Source organism: Oryctolagus cuniculus, chromosome 18, assembly GCF_051225735.1.
Source record: "Oryctolagus cuniculus isolate XC-2025 breed Fujian yellow rabbit chromosome 18, ASM5122573v1, whole genome shotgun sequence".
In the NCBI taxonomy this organism is placed as follows: domain Eukaryota; kingdom Metazoa; phylum Chordata; class Mammalia; order Lagomorpha; family Leporidae; genus Oryctolagus; species Oryctolagus cuniculus.
Genome location: NC_142884.1, coordinates 3,740,643 through 3,754,937, shown reverse-complemented (window position 1 = coordinate 3,754,937; position 14,295 = coordinate 3,740,643). Strand labels below are relative to the sequence as shown.

The 14,295-nt window shown below is 70.1% G+C and overlaps 1 protein-coding gene across 2 annotated transcripts; it reads right to left on the bottom strand.

The window, feature by feature from the left end:
• Nucleotides 1–22: 22 nt before the first annotated feature.
• Nucleotides 23–13,859, bottom strand: PPP1R12C (protein phosphatase 1 regulatory subunit 12C). 2 transcript variants are annotated; one of them, XM_070062761.2, is made up of 22 exons: nt 13,410–13,859; nt 11,606–11,736; nt 11,410–11,528; nt 5,320–5,479; nt 3,874–4,018; nt 3,680–3,754; nt 3,136–3,209; nt 2,942–3,069; nt 2,802–2,860; nt 2,560–2,718; nt 2,396–2,463; nt 2,094–2,204; nt 1,891–1,981; nt 1,728–1,811; nt 1,596–1,656; nt 1,433–1,518; nt 1,297–1,334; nt 1,095–1,203; nt 910–1,014; nt 770–820; nt 632–682; nt 23–547 (listed from the first exon to the last, which is right to left on the bottom strand). In XM_070062761.2, exons 1-22 carry the CDS (start codon nt 13,728–13,730, stop codon nt 461–463), a joined length of 2,313 nt encoding a protein of 770 aa, XP_069918862.2. In that variant the 5' UTR covers nt 13,731–13,859; the 3' UTR covers nt 23–460. The 2 variants fall into 2 exon arrangements, with proteins under 2 accessions (XP_069918862.2, XP_069918864.2); XM_070062763.2 differs by having other exon boundaries at nt 2,942–3,045; nt 13,410–13,842.
• Between the last annotated feature and the right edge of the window lie 436 nt (nt 13,860–14,295).

Here is a 14,295-nt window from a genome sequence, read left to right as displayed (position 1 = left end):
CCCCGCACCTGTGCAGTCTGAGTGGCAACTTCACGACTTTTATTTGTGGTGCCTGTGCTTTGTCTCGAAAATACCTTCTCCCCCTGCCCCAGGCGAGAGCGGGGAGGGGGCAGCAAAAATAGAAGACGGCCCTCCCTATTGCACATGGACCCCATATACAGCCCCGGCCGCGGCCAGGGCTCTTGGCACATTCTGGATCCCTGCTGGGGGAGGGGCGCCGGTGCCGGCACACGTGAGGTGGGGGCCCCGGGGCAGCCCCTCTGGTCCTGAGGACTGAGCCCCGCCCTTCCTGGTCCCAAGTCCAGCTGGGGCCCCGCTCGGACACCCCTGCCCAGCCCACAGGTCCCGAGGCGAGGCTATGGCTTTCCGCGTCCCCGGAGCCCTGTCACTCGTGCTCACGCGGGGAGGGTGCGTGTGGCAGAAGCAGCTGTATAATACGGGCGTGGCGAGTCCTCCCGAGTCACTTGGAGAGCTTGCTGATGACGCGGATCAGCGCCGCGTTCTCGTCTTTGAGCCGCTGGTTGTCAGCCCGGAGGTCGGACAGGGCCTGGGGGGACGCACAGGTCAGCCGGGCGGGCCTGGGCAGGCCGAGCCCCGGCCACCCGGCATCCCCCAGCGCCGGAGCGCCCACCTTCAGCTCCTCCTCCAGCTCGGCGGCCTTGCGCTCCAGGGCCCTGCGCTCCTGCGGGCACGGGGCACGGTGAGACCGAGGGGAGGGCAGGTCAGGGGCCCCCGGCCCAGCCCCCAGGGACGCGGCCGCCCTACTCACGAATCTCTCCAGCTCCACGAGGGCAGGCCTCTCGGCAAAGCGCTCCTGTCTCTGGGGAGGGCAGAGCAGAGCGCGCTTGGCCCGCCGCCGGCTCGCCCGGAGCCCCGCCCCCGGCCCCGGCCCCGGCCCCGCCGCCACACCTGCGTGGCCCGCTCCAGCTCCACCTTGAGCTGCGCCAGCCGCAGCGTGGTCTCGGTGAGGGCCTCGCGGAGCCGCTCGTTCTCCCTGCGCAGCGCCGCGTACAGCTAGGGCACGAGCGGGGCACAGGGTCAGGCCAGCCCGAGGCCCGCGGGGGCGGGGCGGGGGGCCGCGCCGGGGGCCGCACCTTCCGAAAGCCCGCGTCCGACTCGCGAGGCTCCGCCTCCGGCTGCGGGCCCGGGCTGAGGTCTGGCTGCGGGGGCGGACTGCGAGCTGCAGGACCGCCGTCAGGGGAGCTGCGTGGGGGCCGGCACGCGTCGGTGCACTGCGCGGGTGCCGCCCCACCGAAAGGCCCGACCCCCGCCCGGCGCCCCGGAGCCGACTCGTACCTGCACCCGGGGCTGTCAGTGGGCTCCGCCTCCTCTCCCTGCAGGCAGAGGGGGCTTCAGCTGGGTGGGAGGGGGTGCGGCCTGCCCGCCCGTGAGGCCCACCCCGGCACCAGCCCGGACCCCCGGAGCGCCTCACCTCGGCCGGGCCCCGTCGCTCCTTGGCGACCCTGCGGTGCTCCCTGGCCGCCCGGGGCCCCTGTCCCTGCCCGTCGGGCGCCTCTGCTGGGGGAGGGGCAGGGGTCAGCCCAGACACCTGGGAAGGGACCCCCGGCACCCAGGACACCCGTGGCGGCCCTCACCTCTCTGGGCAGGGCCCTCCGAGTTCTCCAGGCCGGGGACCCGGGGCCTCCGGGAAGGGTCCTGTGGGGAGGGGCGGGGCGTCAGGGGGCCCGGAGCCATGCGCCGCCCGCCGCCCCTCCTGACCCTCTCACCAGGCTCTGCGGGGCCGGCTGCCCGGGCTCCGGGGTCCTCCCCGCCACCTTCTCGGCCTCCTTCAAGTCGGTCAGCGTCACGCCCTGGCGGGGAAGGGCGGTCAGGGGGGGACGTGCGCGCAGGGCCCGGGCGCAGCCCCTCGGCCCAGCCCACCCCGCACACCTGCGTGGACCTCCGGGACTGGCGCATGAGGCGGGAGCGCGCTTTCCGCTGGGACTCGGACTCCTCGTCCCGCACCGGCATCTGGTAGGACCTGAGGGAGGCGCCAGCCTCAGGCTCCAGACCCGGACCCCGGCCCGTCCTGGCCGGGCCAGGCTCGCAGCCCCTTCCCGTGGGGGAGCCGGCAGCTTCCCACCTGGCCTCACCTCCGCCGGTCCCTGGGGTCGGCCGCGGGCGCTGCAGGAGTCCCGGGCTCCTGCGTCCTGGGGTGGGCAGCGGCGTCATCCGAGGGAGGGGGCGGCTTGGCGACCTCAGACCTGCGCGAGTTCGTTCGTTAAGGAACGGGGCGCGGGGCAGCGCTGCGAGGAGACAGGGTGGGGGGTGGGCCTGGGAGCCCGGAGGAGGAACAAAGCCCATGCGGGACAGCAGAGGGCAGCGGGCGGCTGGGCTTCACCCAGCGTCCACTTGTGACAGAGGGGACCGGAGGGGAGCAGTCAGGGGCACTCACGGCGCAGCGGGCTCCGGCTCCGCCCGGGAGGCGTTAGGGGTGACCCTGGCCCGAGGGGGCGGGCTGGCCTGCAGGGAGAGCACAGGGAGGGTTGTCAGCCCGGCTGCCAGGGGCTGGGCGGCACTGCCGCCCTCAGCCTCACCCACACCCACTCACCCACTCACCCGCAAGCACGCCGCCTCCAGCCCCGAGGAGGAGGCCGAGCGCCGCAGCCCGGCTCCGGGGGCTTCCCCAGCCCCACGCCGTTCTGGGGGGCCCAGGGCCCCCGAGCTCTCTGTCTTCTGGAGGCCAAAGCGCCGGGAGAAGGGGGTGTCCTCGGGAGCCTGGGGAGCAGAAAGCCTCAGCCCCGGGGGACAGGGAAGGGCAGCCGAGCCCACCCTGGGGCCCCCGCAGGCCCCACACTCACCGCGCGGCTCCGCGGGCTGCAGGGCGGCGGCGAGGACACTCCGTTCAGGGCTCTGGGCTCTGCGGCAGGGGTCGGCGGTCAGAACACGCGTGCTGCCTCCCACAGCGCGTGGCGCAGCCCAGCCCCGCACCCGCCCTCACCTGCGGGGCCCTCCTCTCCCTCCTCCTCGTCCCGCAGGGGGCGCGTGCCCGCCGCGCCGGGCCTGCGCTCCTTGGACAGGTCCTGCAGAGAGGTTTTCTCCCGGCTGCTCAGACGGCACACGGAGCTCCTGTGAGGGAGGGGGTGCTGGGTCCAGGCCCGGGGAGACGGCGCCCCCCAGCCGCGGGCCCCCTACCTTCTGTGCTTGCCGCCGGACGGCACCTGCGGCTCTTGGCCCCGGCCCTGAGAGGCCTCCTTTTGGTTCCGAAGCTGCAAGGAGGGGCCAGATGGGCGCGGTCAGCACAGGCGGGGGCGCCTCAACTGCCCCACGCCGGGCCCCCGACACCCGTGTGGGCTCCTCCAACGCCCCCGAGTGGCCACGTGCAGCCCCGCACACCTGAGAAGCCTCTGGCCTCACCCGGGGCCTTTCCGCCACCCAGGGGCGTTGGTCTCACAGGCCCTGGCCCCTCCCAGCCTCCTGCCGGCTCCTCTCCCGCACCCACTGAGGCACAGCCCGCGCCACGTGGGGCTGGGTGCAGCTTCCCGAGCACGGCGGAGCCCCGACAGGACTGAGGCCACCCTCCCTGCCTGGCATCTGGCCGGAGCCCACACCCTCACCCCTGCGCTGACTCCCCAGCAAGGTGTGTCCTGGGGGGGAGCAGACACCCGTGGCACCTGTCACCCCCACCACGTGCCCCACCCACGGCTCTCCAGTGGGGCTGGGGCTGGGCCCGACTCACATCCTCCTGCTTCCGGGCCAGCTCCTCCAACAGGCTCAGCACGTCCTCATCAGCCAGGTCACAGGGCCGCTGCCCCTGGGGTGGGAGCAGCAGATGAGGGGAGTGTGGGGGCCACGCCCTCCCCGCGAGGGTCAGCGAGTCAGTGCCCCCGCCACCCTCCCCCCCAATGTGGGTCAGCGAGTCAGTGCCCTCACCGCATGGGTCAGCGAGTCCATGCCCCCGCCGTGCTCCGCCAGCAGGCGGCACGCGTCCTCCACGCCCCAGTGGGCCGCGGCGTGCAGGGGGGTCCAGCCATCGCCGTCCCGGAGCTCTGGGTCATAGCCAGCCTGGAGGAGCAACCTGGGGGCCGGGAAGGCTCGGGGTCAGTGGTCAGTATCGGCCGAGGCACCGCTTGTCACCGCGGGCACGGACACTGCCCAGCCCCCCCGTCCCCTCTGGGGCTGCCCCCCAGCCTGGCAGGGGCCCAAGGCGCCCCTCAGCAGCAGGTCACCCAGGACATCACCAGCATCCCAGTGGTCAGAGCCGGGGGCTCCACTCGGCACTGCGTGGGTGGCGTGGGGCAGTAGGCAGATGCCCCCAGCGCAGGATAAGGACTCCAAACGCCGGCCCCGAGGGCAGAGCCGCCCACTCACCGCTCTGAGACACAAGTCTCCCAGCCCAGCTTGGGGGGACATGGCCTCCCCCAGGGCTCCTCACAGCCACCTGACCCCATGTGCCTGCTCGTGCCCGCCCTGCCCTGGTTGCCAGAGCTCGCCGAGGCCTCCCCGCCACGCAGGCTGCCGGGAACGCGGCAGCGGAGGGAGGCCGCCCTCCCTGAACTGCAGCCCCTCCCAGGTGGCCAGGGCCTTCGCTGCCGAGGCGTGGCCGGCTGCACCGGGCCCTCGCCCTGGCCGAGCAGGAGGTGAAGCAGCCACGCCCGGTGACCGAGGAGGCCCAGTGGGCAAGACGCAGGACCAAGCTGGGCTGGTGGACGAGGCGCAGGGCAGCTAGCGCCCCACCCGGCCATCTGGGGACCTCACCGAGGACACCTGCTGGACAGTGTGACCGCACGGGCAAAGGATGGGAACCGGCCAGACGGGAGGGGAGTACGCAGCACGATGCCTCAACATGGGCTGCTGGCCTCTGCATGCATGACGAACTCAGAGCTGCCGGGTGGGGGCAGCACACCTCTCACGGCGACCCACGGACCACGGGAGCATCGGGGGACCGGGGCCCTGCGCCGGGCACAAGGTGACCTCCACAAACACCAGGAGCAGGACCCACGCACGCCACAGTGTGGCAATGACCAGAGAACCCCACTGGGGCCAGCACCGCCTGCCACAGTCCCAGCCCCGGCTGCTCTGCTTCCGACCTGAGCGCCTGCCCGCCAACGGCCCTGGTTGGGCCCTGCACCCACGTGGGAGACCGGGAGGGAGCTCCAGGCTCCAGGCTGGCCAGGGCAGCCATCTAGGGAGTGACCGGCAGATGGAATGCACACAGCTCTGTCCCTCTCTGTTGCTGTGCCTTTAAATAAATCAATAAATACAGCAACAAAGAGAATCCTGTTGTGAACTGCGGCTGCAGTTTAGACAACTCCCGGGTCAGACGCGGCGCGGGTGCAGGAAGCACTATCCCCCGTGAGGCGAGGAGGGAGCGCTCACCTCATCACCTCGATGTAGCCCTTGGCGGCGGCCACGTGCAGGGCGGAGGCCCCGGTGCGGGGATGCCGGGCCTCGGGCATGGCGCCCCCGTCCAGCCAGCACCTCGTGTCCCGCAGCAGCAGCTCCTCCTCGGCCCGCTTGGCCGCCTCCACGTCCACTCCTGGGGGCAGCAGAGCAAAGGGGCCAGGGTCGGCTCCCACCCACGGCCTGGAACACCCAGGGCGCCGCCTGCCGTGGCTGCAGCCCAGCCCCTCTCCCCCAAGTGTCCGTCATCGCTGGGGGCGGGAGAAATGGAGCCGTCAGTCCATTTCGGCCAGGGACTCGCCACTCCCCAACGTCACTGTCACAGGCGCCCAGCCCGCCCCCGACATGACGCAACGGATGTGCTGCGGTGACTGACGGGTGACGGACGCACGGGGCCAGGAGCCTCCCCACAAATGGCTGTCACTGCACTTTTGAAGGTTTATTTCTTTATTTGGAAAGAGTTAACGAGGGAGGAAGTGGGGGGAGAGCTCCCATCTGCTGGTTCGCTCCGCAGGCGGCCACAACAGCCAGCGCCAGGCCAGGCAGAAGCAGGGGTCCCATCCCGGTCTCCCACAGGGGTGCAAGGCCCAGCACTAGGGCCAGCTCCTGCTGCTTTCCCAGGCGGCCAGCCAACAGCTGGACATGAGCAGCAGGGACGCAGGCCGGGGCCTGTGGGGGACTTCACCGCGCCGGCACAGCGCTGGCCAGGGACGCCTGTGCCCCGGTGTGCTCTCAGCTCCCCAGGTGGGGGCACTGGCCTTCTCGAGCCGCTTCGTGCTCCCCGGGGACGGTTCTCACGCACACCCCAGTGCTGTCTAGACCTGCCTGACACATCAGCCAGCAGCCACGTGCACCTGCTACGCACCTGACCTGCAGCTGTTGTAAGGGGAAATGCACCTGGGGTTTCAAACCCGGAACACAAGAAGGTGCAATGCCCCGAATTGTTTGTTTATTTGCGCTAATTACACACCAAAAAGATGATATTTTTGATACATTGGGTTACCTGTTGATTTGCACTTCTCAGAATGCACACTGCTGCACCACTGGGGCTGTGGGCGAGGAACCCCGGGCCCACACTTGGGCAGAGTCAGACTCGGGGCCGGACGGAGCAGCACTCACGCCTACGAGCGCCAGTTCCACCCAGCCCCAGTGCGCCTGGAGTAGGAGTGGAGCAGCCCAGGCGCCAGACCTGACACGGGGGAGACCTGGACGGAGCGCCAGGCTCCCGCCCTCAGCCGGCCCAGCCCTGGCTGCCGCAGGATCTGGGGAGTGAGCCAGAACGCGGGAAATCCCTTCCCACCCACCTCTGTCTCTGCCTTTTTAAGTACATAAAAAATGTTTCTGGGCCGGCGCTGTGGCATAGCAGATAAAGCCACCGCCTGCAAGGCCAGCATCCCATATAGGCACTGGTTCGAGTCCCAGCTGCTCCACTTCCCATCCAGCTCCCTGCTATGGCCTGGGAAGGCCCAAATGGAAGACCTGGAAGAAGCTCCTGGCTCCAGGCTTCGGATCAGCACAGCTCCAGCCATTGCGGCCACTCGAGGAGTGAACCAGCGGATGGAAGACCTCTCTCCCTCGCTCTCTCTCTCTGTAACTCTGCCTTTCTAATAAGTAAATATTTTTAGATTAGATTAGGACCCATCTAGTGCCCTCACTTTAACTTCTTCCTTTTTTTAAAGATTTATTTATTTATTTGAAAGTCAAAGTTACACAGAGAGAGGAGAGGCAGAGAGAGAGAGAGAGGTCTTCCATCCGATGGTTCACTCCCCAATTGGCCTCAACGTCTGAAGCAGCACTGATCCGAAGCCAGGAGCCAGGAGCTTCTTCTGGGTCTCCCACGTGGGTGCAGGGGCCCAAGGACTTGGGCCATCTTCCACTGCTTTCCCAGGCCACAGCAGAGAGCTGGATGGGAAGTGGAGCAGCCAGGACTAGAACCGGTGCCCATATGGGATACCAGCGCTTCAGGCCAGGGTGTTAACCCGCTGTGCCACAGTGCTAACCCCAAATAAGTAAATATTTTTAAAAAATGTTTTAATTAAAAGCAAAACGAGGCGGGGAGGGAAGCCACTGTAATCCATAGACTGTACTTTGGAAATTTATATTTACTAAATTAAAAAAAAAAAAAACAAAACCCTGAAAGAAAAAGCAAAAAAAAAAAAAAAAAGGCAAAACAAAAACACACTTGGAGCCAGCACAAGGCCCGCGTGTGCCCCTCCCACCCAGGCCACCGGTCACGGCCCTGCATCACGCACCCCTCACACACACAGCTTCAGCCCTCTGCCGTCATGCACCCCTGCACACACACAGCTTCAGCCCTCCGCCGTCAGGCACCCCTGCACACACACAGCTTCAGCCCTCCGCCGTCACGCACCCCTGCACACACAGCTTCAGCCCTCAGCACGGCGGGAGCCGAGAACAGGTTTGGAACAACGGAGCACTCCTGGCCTTGTGTTTGGCGCCACCTGGTGGCCACAGGGCACTCTGTGTCTCTGGGTGTCCCAGGCCCAGGCTGCAGCAGTCCCAGCGACAGTGGGGACAATACTGGGGACCCGGGACCCCCCCTCCGCCACCTCAGAGGTCAGCACCGCTCAGTGCTCCAGGCGCTGGCGCCACAGCTCAGCTAAGCGCACGGTGGTCAGGCACGGAGCCGGAGCCCAGGGAGCAGCCACTCTGACCGTCCCCACCACCCGCATCCTGTCGGCGTGCGATCCTGGAAGGCTGAGGCCAGCAGCAGCATTTTCTCTCCATTCTTATCTCAAAGGCTGAGACAGAAATCTACTGCTCACTGGTTCATCCCCAAGCGCCCAGGACGGCCAGGGCTGGGCCAGGCTGGAGCCAGGACCCAAATCCGGTCTCCCACGTGGGTGCAGGAGCCCAAGCAGCTGGGCCACGCCCCCTCCTCCCCAGGAGCACGAGCAGGAAGCTGGGTGGGAAGTGGGCAGCCGGGACTTGCGCTGCTGCCCCGCCGGGTGCCGGCGTCACAGGTGCTACGCCACGGCTGGCTGCGGCTCCCAGAACAGACCCTGCAGGACGCCGGCTCCAGCCCATCTCGCCCCAGGTTCCTCCTCTCAGGCAGGTTCTCGGGGAGGAGCTCGGCTGAACCTGTGGCACAGGCTGTCCCCGGAGCCAGGCTGTGGGCCAGTCCCTCTACAAGCACGCCGGGCGCACGGAGTGGTTACGGAGGCCCCAGGGACACCCGGGCCAGGGCTCACCACCCTCTCTGGCCTGCTGGGACCATGGGGCTGGGCAGGAGGGACTGGGAAGTGACCCTGACACATTTGGGGGAACCCAGAACCCAGACACTCAGGACGGACGGGAGACCAGCGGACACCAGCGACCGCGGCTGGGGCCCCTGGGCTCTCGTTCTAGGGCCCAACCCTGGACCAGCCCACAGCCCACAGCCCACGGCCCACGGCCCACAGCCCACAGCCCCGTGCTGGGTTCAGGCCGCGGCCCACAGCCCCGTGCTGGGTTCAGGCCGTGGCCGTGGCCCACGGCCCCGTGCCGGGTTCAGGCCGTGGCCCACAGCCCCGTGCTGGGTTCAGGCCATGGCCGTGGCCCACAGCCCCGTGCTGGGTTCAGGCCATGGCCGTGGCCCACGGCCCCGTGCCGGGTTCAGGCCACGGCCCACAGCCCTGTGCTGGGTTCAGGCCGCGGCCCACAGCCCCGTGCTGGGTTCAGGCCGCGGCCCACAGCCCCGTGCTGGGTTCAGGCCGTGCCCCGCGTCCGACACAGCTTCCGCTCAGGCGCACCCTGGGAAGCGGCAGGCGATGTCCCACGTGGGGGATGCCGGGCTCCAGCCAGGGCACCCGCAGCCATGTGGTGAAGTGCACCGCGCACGGAGGGCGCTCTCTCTCCCCTCTCTGCGCTCCTACAGACGCACACAGGAACGCTCCCATCACAACACTTCAGGTGCAGCGGCACCCGGCGGTCTCACTGCTGTCCCCCATCTCCAGATCCTTTTCCTCCTGGAAGCTGGAATCTGCTCAACTGCCAGGCCCCTCCCCAGCGCTCCGCTCTGTCCCATGGGGGCGGCGGCTCCAGGGCCTGGTGCTGCAGAACCCGTGCCCGGGACCGGCCTGTTCCACTGAGCCCGATGCCCCAGGCCCACCCCTTTCAAGGCTGAGTAACATTCCACCTGCCACTGGACCCATCACCCGTCAGACACTGGGCAGCTCCTGCCCCCCCTGGCCGCCGGGCATCCAGCCACCAGGCCCCGCCCCCAGCCCACAAGGCCGCTGGAGAGGAGGAACTTCACAGTGCAGCCCCCAGGCCACCCTGAGCCAAGCCAAGGTCAGCAGCACCAAGGACTGACAGCCCCGCCCCCAGGGCTCACACTGACAGCCCCGCCCCCAGGGTCCTCACTGACAGCCCCGCCCCCAGGGTCCACACTGACAGCCCCGCCCCCAGGGTTCACACTGACAGCCCCGCCCCCAGGGTCCACACTGACAGCCCCGCCCCCAGGGCTCACACTGACAGCCCCATCCCCAGGGTCCACACTGACAGCCCCTCCCTCAGGGCTCACACTGACAGCCCCACCCCCAGGGCTCACACTGACAGCCCCGCCCCCAGGGTCCTCACTGACAGCCCCTCCCTCAGGGTTCACACTGACAGCCCCGCCCCCAGGGCTCACACTGACAGCCCCACCTCCAGGGTCCGCACTGACAGCCCCGCCCCCAGGGCTCACACTGAAAGCCCCGCCCCCAGGGCTCACACTGACAGCCCCGCCCCCAGGGTCCTCACTGACAGCCCCGCCCCCAGGGTCCTCACTGACAGCTGAGGCATGGGGAGCTGTCTCACAACACGCGTGGAGACCCTGCAGGGCCCTGGCAGCTGGGGCACCCGGGAGCTCCATCTCCCTGGCTTTTCTGACATAAATGACAGCTGAACTCTAGCAGCACAGCTCACGTCTTCCAGCCTCGGGGACACAGCCAGACACGCCACGCTGGCCCAGAGTGGGAGCCCCCAGACATGCCACGCTGGCCCAGAGTGGGAGCCCCCAGACATGCCACGCTGGCCCAGAGTGGGAGCCCCCAGACACGGCCATGCTGGCCCAGAGTGGGAGCCCCTAGACATGCCACGCTGGCCCAGAGTGGGAGCCCCCAGACGGCCACGCTGGCCCAGAGGCGGGAGCCCCCAGACACGGCCACGCTGGCCCAGAGTGGGAGCCCCAACACGCCACAGCCACACTGGCCCAGAGGCAGGAGCCCCCAGACACGGCCACGCTGGCCCAGAGGCGGGAGCCCCCAGACGGCCACGCTGGCCCAGAGGCGGGAGCCCCCAGACACGGCCACGCTGGCCCAGAGTGGGAGCCCCTAGACATGCCACGCTGGCCCAGAGTGGGAGCCCCAACACGCCACAGCCACACTGGCCCAGAGGCGGGAGCCCCCAGACACGGCCACGCTGGCCCAGAGGCGGAAGCCCCCAGACACGGCCACACTGGCCCAGAGGCGGGAGCCCCCAGACACGGCCACACTGGCCCAGAGGCGGGAGCCCCCAGACACGGCCACGCTGGCCCAGAGGTGGGAGCCCCCAGACACGGCCACGCTGGCCCAGAAGCGGGAGCCCCCAGACACGGCCACACTGGCCGAGAGTGGGAGCCCCCAGACACGGCCACGCTGGCCGAGAGGCGGGAGCCCCCAGACACGGCCACGCTGGCCGAGAGGCGGGAGCCCCCAGACACGGCCACGCTGGCCCAGAGTGGGAGCCCCCAGGGCAGCCAGACGCCTTCCAACAGACCACGGCACAAAGGACTCCACACTCACACACACGCAGACAGCACGCAGACACCCTACACGCACAAACACTACACACGTGCACGTCACACGATGCACACATACACCACACGTGCACACTGACACACACGTGTGCACACACCACACTCACACCCCAGCAGCGAGTGGCTTGCGGCACGGAAGTTCTGGCTGTCAGGGCCGGGCTCAGGACCGGGACCAGCCCCTGCCCCCCACAACCCCTGCAGGGCGCCCCTGCCCCCCACAACCCCTGCAGGGCGCCCCTGCCCCCCACGACCCCTGCAGGGCGCCCCTGACCCCCAGGCCCGCGCACCTCGGCGGGCGACCTCCGCCTTGAGCAGCCCCTCCATGGCGTCCGACTCGGCCAGGTCCAGGGGCAGGTCCCCGTCACTGTTGACGGCGGCGATGTCGGCCCCGTGGCTCAGCAGGTACCTGGGGGCGGGGCAGGTCAGGGCAGGGCAGCGGGTCCCGGCCTGGCCCCAGCAGCCCGCCGGCCTGCCCAGCCTCACCTGGCGATGTCCAGGTAGCCGCAGGAGGCGGCCACGTGCAGAGGCGTCCAGCCCTCGTTGTCTGCCTGGTTCACGGTGGCCCCCTGCTCCACCAGGAAGCGCACCACCTCCAGGTTCTCGTCGATGCAGGCCTGGGGCGGGGACAGGGCCCTGGACCTCAGCCTGCGGGGCCCGGGGCAGAGAAGCGCAGACGCCCAGACACCAGGACCAGGAGGCAGCCGGCCCCGCGGGAGCCTCTGCCCAAGTGTGGGGTCGGCCCAGCCTACAGGCGCCACCTGCTGGCCGAGGACCAGGCCCAGTCCTCCTCCCTGGGGCCGGCTTCCCAGGGCAGGAGCAGAGACCCCGGCGTGGGCAGGACTCCCGAGGGTCTCAGGCACACGGCTCACCGAGACCCTCTCCTGATCTCCCGCCTCAGTGAGGGGGCACGGGGAGCCAGCGGGGGGGCGGGGGCCTCGGCACGGTATCCCCACCTCCCTGGCTGCAAGCCGCCCCCCTGAGGGAGGCGGGGAAGGGGGGCGCAGTGAGCCAGCAAGGGGGGGGCCGGACTCAGCGCGGTAACCCCACGCCCCCTGGCAGCAGGCTGCCCCTCTGGGGGGCACGGGGAAGGGGGCCATGGAGCCTGCATCAGAGTTGGGGGGAACTCGGCGCGGTATCCCCACGGAGGCGGGGAGGCCCGAGCGCATGAGGTCATGGAAACTGCGGCCGGGGGCCGCGGCCTGGGAACGGCACGAGCTCCGGGCTGCGTTTATTTCCACGCCGTTGCCATGGCGACGGGGGGGCGAGGCCGGAGCCGGGCCTTTCCCTTTCATGGACCTGGCCCAGCACAGGGAGAGGTGGAGACGCCTCCACCCTCAGACCCAGCAGCCCAGCCCCTCCTGCTCCAGAACCAGCCGCGGCTGCACACAGCAGCTTGGGGGGGGGGGGGGGGGCCACTCCCCGGCCACATGGGCCCACCGAGGCAGGGGCCCCGGATGCAGAGAGCGCCGGGTCTCAGGGACACCAGGCAGGCTGACCGGCCGGGGACTTCCAGAGTTAACCCCAGGCCAGTCTCTGCCGAAGCCTAAGCTGACCCCACACCCAGAGCCGGGCCGAACCCGGCTCCCAGCTTGCGGCCGCGTGACCTGACCCTCACAGGCCCTAATCCTGCGGCCCCCGGCGGAGCCTCATCGTGCTGGGGGGTGAGGGGCAGGAAGGGGCAGCGGAGACCAGGGGAGACCCTCGGGGAGGCGCCACCCCTGCACAGCACCCTAGAGCGCCCCCTGCCGCCGTGTGAGGGGAGCGACCCCCGGAGGGCCGCGGGCCCCACTGCACGGGCGAGAAGCGCGAGGCACGGAGGCGCGCCACGGGCGCAGGGCGAGCCGCCCTTCCCCTCCCTGCCCGGGCCCCCACCAGCCAACGCTCCGTCCGCAGGTGCGCCGCGCCCCGCCGTGGGGGCCCGGGGCAAGGGGAGGGGGTCCCGGCCGTTATCGGAGGAGGCCGGGGCCCCGGGCTCGGGGCTGCAGGGTCCGGCGCGAGGGGGAGGCCACACCAGCGCCCTGGGGACCTGCGCTGGCCTTGGTTCCGGACACAAGACCGCCGGAGGCCGCCACCGGACAGGGCTGCAGAAGCCCCCGAGGCGACTCGGCCACCCGAACCCACAGCAGGGCCGTGTCCGGGCGCGGCGGCCAGCACCCCAGGAGAGGGTCCACGCGGCCCCCGGGGGCGAGCCAGCCGAGTGAGCGCGCCCAGAGAGGGGACCCGGCTGGGCAGCGGGCGGCCCGGGGAGGGGTCCCGGCCCCAGGAGCGGAGCGGAGCGGGCGCTCACCTGGTGCAGCGCGCTGATGCCGTCGGCGTTGGTGGAGTCCAGCACGGCGCGGGCGGGCGGCGGCGCCGCGGGGTCCGAGGGGGCGCCGGGGCCGGGCTCCGCCGCGCGCAGCATCAGGCGCGCCTCGTCCAGGTCGCCGCCCGCGCAGGCCGCCAGGAACTCGGCGGCGCGCTCGAAGCGCACGGTGCGGGCGCGCCGCGCCGCGGGGCCCGGCTCGGCGCCCGCCCGCGCGCCCCACTGCCGCAGCTGCTCCTGCCGCCGCTCGCGCGCCGCCGCCGCCGCCGCCCCCGGGCCCGCCGCCGGGCCATCCTCCCCCGACATCGCGCCGCCGCCCGCCGGCCAGGCAGCGAGCGAGCCCGGCGCCGCAGCCCTCGCCCGCCGCCCGCCCCGGGGGCCGCCGGGAACTGCCGGGAACGGCCGGCCGGCCCGCAACGCCCCGCGGCGCTCCGGTGCCCTGGGCGCACGCGCGGCTCGCTGGCGTCACGGCGCCGCGCAGTGGCACGCTGGGAAATGGAGTCCGCGGCTCGCCCTTGGCCGGCTGAGGGGCGGGGACTGGCCTTGGGCCGCGGGGCGTGCTGGGAAACCGAGTCCGTCAGCGAATTCGCCGCGGCCGCTTTCCGGAGTCTGTGCCCCAAGGCACGGTGGGTAGTCCGCAGCCCCGGGGCACGCTGGGAAATAGAGTGGGTCGACGCGAGCGTGTCCCAAGGCATACTGGGAATTGTAGTGCACAGTATAAATGGGGCAGGGGCTCGCGCAACAGCCCAAAATTAAGAAGTTGCTTTTCAGTAAAGAAAAAGACAAAGAACTTTTTCCACGCGCCTTATCAACTTCCCACATACTACATAATTTTTTATCTTTTCCCTTCCACTAAAATAAGTTCCCCGAG